At 44.9% G+C, this 14,009-nt stretch overlaps 2 protein-coding genes across 10 annotated transcripts in view; one reads left to right on the top strand and one right to left on the bottom strand.

The window, feature by feature from the left end:
* Window positions 1-2,714: 2,714 nt before the first annotated feature.
* On the top strand, window positions 2,715-4,484 carry LOC123179851 (uncharacterized). The gene is made up of 4 exons (XM_044591778.1): window positions 2,715-3,002; window positions 3,507-3,804; window positions 3,898-3,974; window positions 4,053-4,484. The coding sequence occupies exons 2-4, from the start codon at window positions 3,507-3,509 to the stop codon at window positions 4,482-4,484; spliced, it is 807 nt and encodes a 268-aa protein (XP_044447713.1). The 5' UTR covers window positions 2,715-3,002.
* LOC123043410 (putative ion channel POLLUX-like 2) overlaps window positions 3,923-14,009 on the bottom strand; it is a 34,791-nt gene continuing 24,704 nt past the window's right edge. For 3 of the 9 annotated variants that reach the window (XM_044465876.1, XM_044465860.1, XM_044465887.1), the window contains 12 exons: window positions 11,147-11,223; window positions 10,980-11,060; window positions 10,297-10,488; window positions 10,105-10,218; window positions 9,910-10,002; window positions 9,666-9,792; window positions 8,246-8,322; window positions 7,698-7,902; window positions 7,549-7,622; window positions 7,355-7,465; window positions 7,070-7,148; window positions 4,549-6,330 (listed from right to left, as the gene is read on the bottom strand). In XM_044465876.1, the coding sequence (XP_044321811.1) occupies window positions 6,176-6,330; window positions 7,070-7,148; window positions 7,355-7,465; window positions 7,549-7,622; window positions 7,698-7,902; window positions 8,246-8,322; window positions 9,666-9,792; window positions 9,910-10,002; window positions 10,105-10,218; window positions 10,297-10,488; window positions 10,980-11,060; window positions 11,147-11,223 (1,385 nt within the window). In that variant the 3' untranslated portion in view covers window positions 4,549-6,175. Of the gene's footprint in view, window positions 4,273-4,548; window positions 6,331-7,069; window positions 7,149-7,354; window positions 7,466-7,548; window positions 7,623-7,697; window positions 8,160-8,245; window positions 8,323-9,665; window positions 9,793-9,909; window positions 10,003-10,104; window positions 10,219-10,296; window positions 10,489-10,979; window positions 11,061-11,146; window positions 11,224-14,009 lie in introns of those variants that run through there. The other 6 variants (XR_006419179.1, XR_006419178.1, XR_006419180.1 and 3 more) reach the window with 6 other exon arrangements.

Raw genomic sequence — 14,009 nt, 5'->3', positions numbered from 1 at the left:
TTCTCGTTGACGTGTTCCGGCGTCCCCATGACGTAGTCGCCTGTGTCTGGCCAGATGATGATGGATGTCGTCACACCGAGAGGGCCCTAAGAATATATCTTCATCGTCGGAGGAGCAGATCCCACTCTCGAGCTATCTGGCCACTTGTCAAACTTTCCGATGAACCTATAAATTATTGTTATGATCACCGTATTACAGGTGACGTTTGAGCAATCTCGAAGCCCACCGTACGGTAAGAAGTGACCATGATACTCTCATGGTCTAAAGAACAATATCACACGCTAACACTCCGTATTATTACAATTGAATGTAGACAATATTTACTCAATTCATAGCAAACAAGATTGGGTTGATTCAATATGATTGTTCTTTCAAGGTCATAATCTCAATGTTGTTTTGGGACTATCGTTACACTTAACGATATCCTAAGATCCGGAAAACGTGATCACCAACAACACTTGAGCTGGTCTTAGTGGCGAGACTAGGAACCTTTTATTTGTCGTTTATCATTACACACGTGCATATGAGTTTTCCACTGAGTCGCATATTTCAGGATCATAGCAGTTATAGCATAGAATATAAATTATTAATTATGAATATGGAAATATAATAATGCAAATATTATTGCCTCCAGGGCATATTTCCAACAAATGCGTCTGCGCGTTAGGCGCACTGTCAACCCAAACGCAAAAGTGAACGGACACGCCGACCCAAACGGACAAACCGCGTGTCCGTTTAAATCGCCGCGTTGAAGTTGCTCTCAGGTTCTCCCTAACAAGGGGCCCGCGAGCCGTCGAGCCGAAGAAGTGGGTGTGTAGCTAGGCTATAAATATGTAGTGACCTTGTCGTTGTGGCGTCGGTCAATTGGTAAACAGTAAAGTGTTGTTGGCTTGTAACTGTCCTTTCCTATTCAGCAAGACAGCGATAACCACATGGTGACCCTGTCGTTGGAACACACATCCACCACTTGCACGAGCCATGACACTACACAACACAAGCTACCCCGGTTGTCCAGCCACAGATACGACCGCCACGCCAACTCTCAAGGTCGCCACCTCAACATCCAAAACTCGCACGAAAACGAGTGATCGAAGGCAAAATTCCTAGCGGCGTGGATGGCCTTCCTAAATCCTAATTGGCTAACCACGTCCTATGTTATCGTGGTGGCGGTGGACCCCTTTCCTCAAAGGGGAGGGCATTATTTGATAGTCTTGGGGCGGCGGACCAAGTATTAAGATGGATGGACTTTTGGGAAGTCCTTGTGTTGCACTCTTTTTGCTTTTAAGAAAATGATCCAATGATGGTAGCATGCCGCAACCCGAACGGCTGGAGTTGTGGTGTTGTGTGTCGTCATAGCCTGGGTCATCCACGAGAACGATGCAACTCCACAGCCTAGGACCAGCGCAACCGTGATTTGGCAGTTGTTGCCCCCCTCCCATGCCACTTCTCTCTCATGCTTAATCCTCCGCATCAACTTGTTTGTAAATAAGGTAGAGTAACCTTTTGTAGATGTACCATTGCTCGGTGTTGGACAGTGGCAATGATGGATTTGCCAGGGGGAGGTGGATCTTGCCATGTTGGGCATTGACTCTGGGTGGTGGATCCTCAAAACGAAAGTCGGGGGCGAATCGGAATATCGGACAACAATGGCTCTATGGGATCGGGTTGTGGCCTTGCTCGGAGTGGATGTCAATTCTACGCTACAGGTGGGACGTGATTCTGGAGTAGACAATGGCAACGCTTCGGTGTCGTGGTCCTTGGAGGCGCCATTTTGGAGTGGTCTTGGCTTGAGAGGCGTCGGCTCGGGTGGTGCTCTGCCTCGGGGCCGGCGTGAAAGTCGGAGTGGCGGCTCCGGATCTCGTCGTCATGGAGGGGTGCCGGCATTGGTCTCGTAGGTGGTATGTCGCTGGCCAGTCTGGTACGCGACCTCGGGGTTGGCGTGGATGTCGGAGTGGTGGCTCCAGGTATGATTGTTGGGTGTCAGCTCCGGTTGTTCGGGCGGCGAAGCTAGCGGCTCGCCTGGTGCACGGCCTCGGGGTCGGCGTGTGGGGTTTTCGTCTGTACATCGAAACGGCAACTTCGGAGATGGTTGTAGGATGTCAGCTCTAGTTGCTCAGGCAGGCGGCTCGCCTGGTGCACGGCCTCGGGTCGTTATGGATGCCGGAGTGGCGTGTCAGCTACAGGTTGCTTGGTGACGGAGCCAGCGGCTCGCCTGGTGCATGTATTGTTGACAGTGACCTGTTATAACGGTTTTTACCTAGGTTTTCGTTAATTAACAAGACAACTCTCGTCTACCTTTTTTAACAAGCCAGGTCCTAAGGAACTGCGTTTCAAAAAAAATGTGGCCCGCTTGGGTCTAGGAGGGAAAGAGAGGGGAGCCATTCAGGAGTCCCTCCCAATCCACCAGCTCATTTTCCGACCACCGTTCAATGATCATCTCTGCCCAAATCAGTGAAGAGGCATCAGGCTAGCAAAACTGCAGGGTCAAAGCACTTGGGGGCATGTTTAGTTACATGCATGGATTTTGGCCTCCTTGCATCTGTATTTCGGTTGGGCTTGCTTAAGTAAATGCAGGCAAAAAATAATGTTCTATACATAGTTTGGTTGCCACACATGCAGCCACATGCACTCGCTTGCATCGCTCAGGTTTGGCTCGCTGGAAATGGCCTATTCGAACGTTCCTCGTGAGCTAAGCTCAACAATGCTTTAGGCTGGTCACAATGGGCAAGAACATAAGAGCATCTCTAGTGGCTTGTGTATCTCATAGTCTATGTCAAATATAGACCATCAGAGGCCAAAAAATGTGTCCAGCGGCTTGTGTATGTGCTAGTCTAAATTTTAGACATCCACCCGAATCGCTACGCATTGTCCATATTTAGACGACGGAGCGAGGACGTCCAAACAGAGCTGCCCCTTCGCGAGCTCGCTCCCTCGCCGATCTGGAGAAGTTGGAGACAAGAAGACGGCCACGCCACTGCCCCGAGGAGCTCGCCGTCGCTGAGGTACGCTCTGGTTTTTCCGATTCGAAGAGAGGGAGAGTGATTGAAGAGACAGGGCAGGGAGATGGGGCCGATGGATCTGAGGCCAAATCCGGCCACCGCCGCCGGCCACTGTCGCCCTTGCGGATGGGGCAGGGAGATGCGAGAGAAGGGGCAGGGAGATGGGGCTCCGGTTGCGAGCGCGGCGCTGGCGGCGAGCATGTGCGCGAGCGGCTGGTGTGAGGGGGATGCGCGAGCTGCGGGGGCGAGCGTGTGCGCGAGCGGCTGGGGCGCCGGCTGCGAGCAGCGGCTGTGAGGCGCGAGCGGGTGGGGCACGAGCGCGAGCGGCTGTGAGGCGCGAGCGACTGGGGCGCCGGCTGCGAGCAGTAGCGTGTGCGCGAGCGCCAGCTCTCTGAATATTGATGCTGCTCCCTGTATCTGAATATTGCTGCTGCTCCCTGTATCTGAATATTGGTATTGTTCTCTGAATATCTGAATATTGCTGTTGCTGCTGCTCTTTGTGTGCAGATGGAAAACTCATATGAGTTGGACTCACAGATCAACAACTCCTCATTTCTGGACATGATGAATGTAGGATCGAGTGACACAAATTGTTATGGAACAGCAGATTGTAGCCCACTTGCGGAACAAGTGACGATGCCTCCACAAAAGGGGGGAAAATCTGCGAAACCAAAATCAGCAAAAGGAGCCTCCACAAAAGGGAAAAATTGGTCAACTGCTGAGGACTTGGTGTTGATTCAAGCATGGGCAAACACTAGTCTGGATGCGGTGACCGGGACCGATCAGAATTCAAGTACATATTGGGGTAGGATTTCAGATCACTACGACGCTCACAAAAAACCGTCATGGCCGGAGCGTGGTTCTAATGGACTCACTTGTCGTTACAACGTTATTTCAGCACTCACGAGCAAGTTCTGTGCATGTATTCAACAGATATTAAATAGAAATTGCAGCGGAATGACTCTCTCTAATAAGGTATGCATCTATCTTCTAATTCGCTTCTAATATACCATGTGTTGTATGGAAGTGTTAACTCTTCATTTCCTTTTTCAGGAAAGAGATGCACACCGCATGTACATTGAACTGGATGAGAAAAAGAAGCCATTTACATTAATGCATTGCTACATAGAGTTTGAGAAGTATTCAAAGTGGCAGACACGTCCGCTTCCTCATAAGAAACAAAAGAAGACCTCGGATGCAAGTCCGGGTACAACCTCCAACGATGAAGACTTCGGCGCATGCACTGATGCTCTTGAAGAAGAGCTAAGACCTCCTGGTACGAAGCATGACAAGAATGAACGTTTGAGGAAAGGTAAAACTTCTGAATCCAATGATAGTGGTTGCAAGTTATCATTAGAAAGTGTGTGGGCACAGAAGATAAAGAAGGATGATATCAAAGAGGCCACTACGCGAGAGCTTTTGAATTGCAAGAGAAGCAGATTGCATTGCAAGAGAAGGAGGATGCACGGAAACAGTTTGAATTAGATGAGAAAATCATGCTCATGGACACATCTCATATGAGTGATGCACAGAAGCAATTCTACAAGAATAAACAAGATGAGATCATTGCTCGCTGCCAGAACACATCTGGTTGACCTTCATTTGTTGTTCTGTCTGCTATTTCTTATCACTTGAACTATTTGTCACTTGAATTATTTGTCACTTCAACTATTTGTGACTTGAACTATTTGTCACTTCAACTATTTCTTATGCATACATGAAAAACTAGATGAAAGGAAATAGACTACAAAGTTACTTGTACTACATCATTCGTGTCCAAACTTCTGCCAGAGGTGCTCAACCAGATCATCTTGAAGCTGAGAATGTTCATCTTTATTTCTAATTTGCTGATGCATCTGAATAAATGCACTCAGCTCTTCCGCATGAGTAGAGGACACCCTGACTCTTTCTCCCATTGCCTCATAAGTGTTGTTTTGCTAACCAGTGTGTCGTTCGTCTTCAACTATCATATTATGCATTATGACACAAGCTTTCATGACATCACCGATTTCTTTACGTTTCCATCCTTTCGCAGGTCCTCGAACAATGGCAAAACGGGATTGCAGAACTCCAAAGGCTCGTTCCACATCCTTTCTAGCCGCCTCTTGCCTTTGGGCAAAATGTTTCTTCTTTCTTGTTTGTGGAGATGGTATGGTCTTCACAAATGTTGCCCATCGTGGATATATGCCATCTGCAAGGTAATACCCCATTGTGTATTGATGACCATTAATGGTATAATTCACTTCTGGAGCTTCACCTTCAGCTAGCTTTGCAAACACATGAGAACGTTGAAGAACATTCAGATCGTTGTTTGACCCTGGTAAACCAAAGAAAGCATGCCAAATCCAAAGATCTTGGGAAGCAACTGCTTCCAAGATCATTGTGGGCTCTTTCACATGACCTTTAAACATGCCATGCCATTTTCTTAGGCAACTTTTCCAACCCCAGTGCATACAATCTATACTCCCTAACATACTAGGGAATCCTCTTTCCTCCCCTATTGCAAGTAATCTTGTAGTATCTTCTTCATTTGGAGATCTCAGGTATTGGTCCCCAAAGACTTCACAAATTTTGATCACAAACTTCTTGCAAGCCTCTAGATTAGTAGCTTCTGCAGACCGGATGTAGTCATCGGCACTATCAGCTGCTATTCCATAAGTTAGCATTCGCATTGCTGCGGTCATCTTTTGCAACGGATGCAACCCAAGAAGTCCGCAAGCACTTCTTTTTTGCGTAAAATAACCATCATAATCATGTTGAAGTATAGTTTCAACTATGCGATTAAACAAATTACGGGACATCCTAAACCTATTCGTAAAAATGTAAATGAGATAGGGAGGTGAAAAATAGGCAGACATTAAGTAAATGTACTAATTACGAACCTTCGCCGAAATAAGTTTTCGGGATAGCGAGGACTTTCTTTGAAGTAGTCATTCCATAGTAGAACAAATCCTGCATCTCTTGCTCTTTGAAGTAGTCATTCCATAGTAGAATAAATCCTGCATCTCTTGCTCAATTGATTGTCTGATGTCCATGCTTGGAACCGCCATGGCGTCGACGATTCCTCTGCTCTTCCTTCTCGCGCTCTGCGAATGCTACAAGAATGAGTTCGTCGTCGTCAGATGAAGACGACGACGAATTCATGAGCATATCCAAAGAAGAAATGTTTCCACTCATCATTCTGTTGTGTGAGAGAAGACAAAGGAATTCAGAAGAGGAATGAGAAGGCACAACCAGGATTGGTGAATGAGAGGTGGGAGGGGTGGTATATATAGACCTGGAATATAGCCGTTGAAAATATAGCCGTCGAAAATAGTCGTTGGAAAAGTAGCTGTTGAAAATATAGCCGTTGGAGACATAGACTATCAAATTTAGACAATCCACTGAAAAACTGAGGTTGTCTAAAATGAAAAAAAAAATACACCATTGTGTATGTGAAGATATAGACTACCAAATTTACACAAGCCACTAGAGATGCTCTAAGCTAGTAACTTACACACTTCCCTAGACTATGTTACTACCTCCATAGTGGGTAGGAACATCTATGTAGTGTCATGCAACAATGTATTTATTAGGTTATAGACTCATTGTTTCTTGGAGTGTGTGATGTTCCGGTAACTTAGCTAGTTACCATAAGCACCTCTCTCTTCATTAAATATGTGCTACATAAGCAAAGTTGTGTTGGAGTGTGTGATGTTACTCCTAAGTTCCTCCCCATTGTGACCAGCCTTAAACATTATGCCATGCAGGCCACACAGTAAAAGTAGACATCCAAACAGGCCAAATTGGGCTCCCCAGAGCATGCATGGCCCACATGCAGCCTACCAAACATGCCATTGGGTAATCTAATATAACTATTGTCATTTACAATAATATAAGTGGCCACAAAATTTCTATAGCTATGGAGACAAGTTATATTTGATCAAATGACATTTTTTATCTCTTTGAACAGATAAGTAACAGGCTATATTTCATCTCCTTGGGTAGCAAAAACTGTCAAAGTTTCAGAAGAATGGCAAGCTGAAAATGTCATGCCGAAGTTTTGCTGCCCCTCGCAATTGGTTGTTCACCTTCAAACTCTGATATCACGATGAGTGAATCTGTCATCTCAAGAGAAAGTGGCTGCAACTTGTTCGTAGGATTTATATGCTGCCATGGTTAAACAATAGATGAATTATGGTTGCCAATATTCCCAAAGTGAAAACTGAAAAGAGCGCCAGTCCACAAAAAATAGATCTAAAGAAGCTAGATAGCTTCTGAATAGTGAAGTTAGAAAGAACCTTATGTTAGGATCTTATATACTTAGGGAACACCATTTCCTTATTATATCTAACAAATAAAAAGAGAGTATTAACCTGCTTCTGGTCCTTAACATAACCAATGGCAACTTCACGACGCAAAACTGCCCTTTCAGACAGCTCAGTGAATGATATTTTCTCTCCTTCCTTCATGTACAGTCCTACTTCCTACAATGAGCACATGCAGCAGGACAGATGATTTACTGACCACAAGCAGAGAATGCACAGGGATACCATTACGATCATATTACCTTAATATAAATCTCATCTCCTTCAGCATCCAGAATATCCTTCCATACTTCATTCAGCTCACTACATTCCGCAACTACATTTCATTTTTATCATGAGATAGAGCCCTTTTTAGGAAAATAAAGAGACAACTAATAAGTACACAACCAACCTTGTGCCGTCACAAGACTCATAACTTCCTCTGCTCCAATAAATGAAAGGGAGGGTCTTATTCTAGTTATCTGCATAAAATGCAGAGGTAGGAACTTATTTCCAAAATTTAAATACATTTGATGAACTGGGCAGTTGAGATATAATAAGATTCTTACTTGCTTTCCCAGCCCCGTGTCTACAATTTCTGATACAAGATGCTGAACCTATAGGACGCATTAAAGTGAGAATTTGTAAATTCGAGCAAATTGGTATTTCTTTTAGCATGGGAGTATTTATCAGATAACATGACTAACTGAACCAGGCCAGATTAAGTTTAAGTCCAGGGAGCACGAAACAAAGTAGCCTTGGAGAATGGTCTATTTTGTTGAGCCACTAGCAACGCAAAAGAGGAGTGATTTGTTGATTCAGGGTCAAGTTTTAGTCTTTCCAGACAGTTCACATTATCAATATGTTACATGCCCTACAAGAAATGCATAGCAGCGCTTTGATGAGAAACGCGGAGGTTCAGTTTCACATTTCTTAACATTATTTGCAGTGAGAACTGACCTTAATGTCATTTTTCTGGCAAATATTTTCAGCAAGGAGAAGGGTATATGCCAATTGCTTATCAGCCTGTACAGTATCTGCAAAGCCACATACACAGATGAAACTTCTCCATATATAACAGGGAAATAGTACAGTAATTCAAAGGTGCACTAGAGAGCACGTGCTCCTGGACGCAGAAAACCTATTTTCCAAATGTCAAACGTTTCTGAAAACAATTACACATGTAGAAGTTTGAGCCCTTATTGTGCATGCAAATTTTCTGCAAAAGAATATCAGTTTTGCACCCGGTGTAAGGAAACAAGTTTAGTGATGTACCTTTTTAGAGCTGAATTTGTTATTTTCAAAGAGCAAAAAAGTTCCTTTTCCATACAAATATACACACATACAAATGACTCCCGACATATGTAACATATTTTTTTTGTAGAATTGCATGCACCAGCCAATTTTTTCATCCAAAGGTCCGAACCGAGAGAGATGGGAGACACGTGGGCAGTGAAAGCCGGGGCAGACCAGAATTATTTAGGGCATGTACAGTGGTTGATAAGATAGTCTTATCTTAAATCTTGCATGTAATTTAGAGAAGACAAAAAAAAACATGTACAATGGGTCATCTCTTAGCCTTATCTTCAATAACTGGTAATTCCTAAAAACATGGTGAGACATATTGTGCTAAGAGATCATCTCTTGTCTTCTCTTAAATAAGAGAAGACAAGCCTTATCTTGTGACTTCTCTCTCCTCCACCTCATCATCTATCCTACATGGCACTCTTAAGATAGCACCATTGTACATGCCCTTATAGCATTAATTGGGTTTTGAACCCTAGACCTCTTGGTTGGAAGTTGTACGCAACCGACCATTTCACACGTGGAACTGATGTAAGCCGCAATGGTTCTTATTAATAGGGTTTTGGCAGGGTCTTCAGATCGAGACCTGTTGGCTCTAACACCATATAGATTTGCATGCACCAGCCAATTCACTTAAAAGTCCAAATTGACGGAGAAGAGTAGGTACTTCAACACTTCCCACATGTCTAGGCTATGTCAGGTCTTAGACATGGAATTGATGTAATTCAGGACCTCTTGGCTCTAATACCTCATATTGAATTGCATGCACCTCTCAGTTCACCCAAGAGTCCGAACTAATAGAGAAGGGCAGACATAGTTCAGAACCTGGCTACTGCATTTTTAAATAAACAATTGCAGCCCACTTTTGAGGGGCGAGGGGGGGGGGGGGGCTATAAGTACATTGCACACTTTTCCCGTCAACTTGAGTTTTTTGGGTGAGCTGGCTGTGCATTCAATACTATATTTTGATGCAAAAAAAATCGAATGTACTGTTCATCCGAGGTGCAGGTGCAGCTTGTAGTCATTTACTGATGTAAGAAATAGCATATTTCTGTTGTTCGCATGTTACTTGTACCTCCAATGAGCCAGTCTCTATCGGATATCACCACGACTGAAAGAGGAACATTTTTGTCACACTTGGCAGATTTCCTAATGTTAATAATCGCTTCCTTCAAAGTATCATAGTTCATAGGACATCCCACCTGTATGAAACATCATCACATAAAAATTAGGAAATAATAAGAGTAGGGCTAAGATCAAGTCCATGGAGCATTCTGTCCGTGAGCTTCAAAGGTTACTGCATAAAAGAGAGAGAGGACCTTATGAGTAACTTTAATATTTTTAAGTTGGCTCTGCATAAGGGGGTTGACAACACTCGTCCTCTCTGTAATAGGGGTTTCTGACAATATTTCCTGCACATTAAGTGAATTTGTAATACAAGTTCCACCCTAAGCACTAGTATTAAAACTGAGAGCAGTATATTAATTTCTTGTACCCTCTGAGTCTATACATACCAATACACTACCAGGTCCAAGGTAATTATCATATTCTCGAATCATATCGGTAATTTTTGGCCTCCAACCAACAATAAGTATGCATTCCCTTGGTCCCAGTGTACATTCGCTGCTCTGCATAAAGCTAATTTGATGAACCAAGTAATTTGACAAGGGGGGAATTTTCACCAATACATCATCACACTGAATTACCTTAGAGAGTGATTTTGACGGCCGCTCTACAATGTTCTTTAGCCGCGTTTCCTTCAGCTCAGTAACCACACTAGAAGATCTTTGACCCTCTTTTGGTTCTGAGTAATTAACTGAATTATCTGTTCGTTCAGATATATTTAAAACTGAATACTGTGATTTTATCCTCCCGCAGACAGGAGAAATAAGAAGCAACTGTGAAGCAACGAAATGAAGAGTGCATCAGGGAATCCACTAGGAAATTATAGGCCAAGCATCTTGTCAAGACTGATGGTACAAATGCAAAATAATGTAACATCGACCCATCATAATGTTTCCTATAAATAATATAGTTCATGCTGCATTTTCCTTGTTTCCCAAAAAATAATACTTCATGGAAAAGGTCCAAAGATATCTGTAACATGTTCATAGCATCGCATATGCTTATATCAGTGTTAAGTAAGAACTAAAAGGATATGTAACATAAAGCAAGGGTGCAACAAAATATGGTAATGAACATATTTAACAGAAAATTGTAATAATTTTTTGAACTGGCAAAATTTGAGTAGTTACTTCCACAAATGGTTTAGGAAAACCAGTTATGAAAAAAAACTAACAACAGATTTTTCTTGTGGAATCTTAGACCTGGAGAAAAGGCTTTGATTGGTAGCCCCTAATATAGAAAACAAAAGCCAGAAACTACATACTTTATCTGTTTCTTTCAATACTTCAACGTCACCTGGGTGGAAGTGAATCCCACCAGACCGAAAAATACCACAAACGACTGCCTGATGATGAGCATAAAGGGGAATCACAACAAAGAAGTGATGCAGACTGCTGAGTTTAGGCATTCACTTATTTGAAACAACATTACATCTTGGACTTTAAGTCTCACGTCCTTAAACTTCATGCCTCCTACTTCAGGAATGCTGAAAATGTTGAAAACATTCTCTGCAGGATAAAACAAAACAAGTCACAAGACCAAGTAGGATAATGGTCCTATCATCTAGGCTAAAAACAAGGCTGATACAGGTAAACAATTAATGCAAGGCAAAAGCATGCATACGAACCAATAATGAGTTTTAGTCAGAAATGTGTACGGGTAGGTTATGAGCTGGACTTGGAGAGGTTGTAGTATTGTGATAGGGTACTGCAACGAGTATGGATAGGGTAGGGATAGAGTTTGAGTCGGACTCATGTATCCTAGACAAGTAGCATAAGGATGTGAGGGGGCACACATTGTAAATAAATCATGAGAGGCTGTTCGGCGAGTGTGTCAGTCAGATCAGATTGCCGGATTTGCCAAGAGTGGATGACGACTTGGTGGCCAAGTCTGCAAGAGGAGGCGGTCAGACCAGTGGCTGGGACCGGTCTGACCAGCCATCAATCCAGAACACTGGTGGAGGTCACGCATATGGGGGAGTGTCGATGATTAATTCACCGTTCATCTTACGATTGTGCTAGAGGTCATGAAAGACAAACGATAAGAGCCCAGAGTTAGCGTCCATCCTTATCGTCTCCGATAGTTTAGCTCTATTCACCTATTACAAGCTGGACCTTGTATTGCTATGGGCCAAACAGGCCAGAGTATACACATGATACATATGCAAATATACTCCCTATAGAAAGGAGGAACCACACAAATCTATGGTGGGTCTACAGCACTCACTTTGGAAAGAAAATAGCTGTGCTGAGCTCGATTTTGTGCCTTCGTGAATGAATGTGCTATTTGAAGCTCGGAGGGCATGAACTGGTGAGTCCTTCTAAGCACATGTGATAAAGTCCAGAATTTGTTGAAAGATAGCAAAAGGTTGAAGCTGGTCTTGAGTCATTTAAGTTTCGCTTACTAGGAGATAGGAGTGTCAACTGTCAATGTTCCGGATCCGGCAGTGCTATCAGGGGTGTATGATGGATAGCTAATTTGTTCGGAGTGTAAAAGTGCATCTAATCCCCTTGGTGGATTTTGGTAATTAATGTCAACATATCTGAAGGAACTAATGTTTTAACTAGCTTATCTTAGTAAAGTTCCATTCGGTTGCAACAAAGAAGATGAAAGGTAACCCCACTAAATTTGCATGAAGACAAGTTTTGGCCAAGCCAAGGACTTAGTTTTTACATTTTAGTTATCCAAGATCACATTGGGTCATAGGTATGCCAATACTATCAAAAGGGGAATGTGGTGGCTAAGTTGAGTCTCTTGCCATATGTGCTTAAAGATGAAAGTCCAAAGTCCTCAAAAGACTTACATTTCTCCACTATATGTACCTAAGTTTCATTCCTTCAGAGCCTCTGAGCCACTATCCAGATATAGCCGTTCCAAAACCCTAGTTGACCACTTGGAACCACCGAGATAGTTGACCACTTCTCTGTATCCTCTTCAAAACCTCTAAACGACCCCGCTTGCAAACTCTGAAGGCGTTCTAGAGAGAGTGCTACATGCAAGGTAGTCCACTCGGAGCCATTTGAAAGTTTCCACGTTTAGCATTGTTCAGAACTTCTGACCTGATCACTCCGCTTCCTCTGAGCTGTGTTAAAAGTGCATGACAGTCCGATTTCTGGTCCCTCCTATTTATACGCCCACCTATCCCAACAGTTCACTCGAAGCAAACTCCACCCCATCATATTTTCTGAGAGAACACCACCTTCTTGTGTTGAGTTCAAAGAGCTTTCTACTCCAACCAACAAGCCAAGTCTTTGATCTCTAATCCCGTCCTTGTTTTCCACTCCTACCTCTCCAATCTAAAAGCCATATCTTGAGAGAGTTTGAGTGTGGAGGAGATAATCTTTTGTAGCACAAGAGCAAGGGATTCATCACCAACCTCAATCTTGTTATTTTTGGAGGGTCTGCACCTCCTAGACCGGCTAGGTGCTTGGAGCTCACCGGGTGGGCAGTGCCCGGCGTGGCTGCTTCCCTTGGCGGATCGGTTGCGGCGGCGGCTGGATTTTCGGCGTCGGCTCGTCTTTAGTCAGCCCGTTGCGACCTTCGAGCTCTCTCCTCGTCATCCGGGCGCAACCTTCGTCGAAGGGTTGGCCCTCCCCCAGCTGCGGTCCATCACTCGTCTCGCACCCGGCAGCAGGATCGAGCTCGTCTCGCGCCCGGCAGCAGGACTGACCTTGTCTCGCGCCCGGCAGCAGGACCGAGCTCATCTCGCGCCCGGCAGCAGGACCATGCTCGTCTCGCGCCCGGCAGCAGGACCAAGCTCGTCTCGCGCCCAATGCCGCAGGACGGGGCGATGGAGGCCAGTTTCGGCCGGCCTATCGGGTCTTGGCACTGGGGGCAGCCCAGGGGTGTGAAAGGCGGGTCCTTTCAGCTCATGTCTTTGGTTGGGGTAGCGGTGGATCTCGGGTGAGGTGGTGTCAAGGTCTTGAATGCCGGGCGGCGGCCCTGGTGGTGGGTCCGCGGTGCTCATGGGCAGAGCCCGTGGCTTGGTGCTGCCCGGTTGCCATGGCCGTGTGGGCGGCATGGTAGCCGGGGTGTGGCGTTCGGCGGTGGTGAATGGTGGCCGGGGTGAAAACGTGCTCTATCTTCGGACGGACCGGCGGCGGCGAAGCTCGTTCCCTTCTTGAAGGCGTCGTCGCGGCTCTCATTGCCCATAGTTGCTCCAGGGGAAACTCTGATCCTCGGATCGGGCGGTGGCGGCGCTACGGTGGCGGCCCCTTCGTGAAGGCGTCGCCTAGGAGCCTACGGTTCGTCATATGTGGCTTCACCTCTTCGCGTAGTGCTAGGGATGGTGTTG

Source organism: Triticum aestivum, chromosome 1A (assembly GCF_018294505.1).
Source record: "Triticum aestivum cultivar Chinese Spring chromosome 1A, IWGSC CS RefSeq v2.1, whole genome shotgun sequence".
NCBI classification, from domain to species: Eukaryota; Viridiplantae; Streptophyta; class Magnoliopsida; order Poales; family Poaceae; genus Triticum; species Triticum aestivum.
This window is presented reverse-complemented; position numbering and strand designations above follow the sequence as displayed.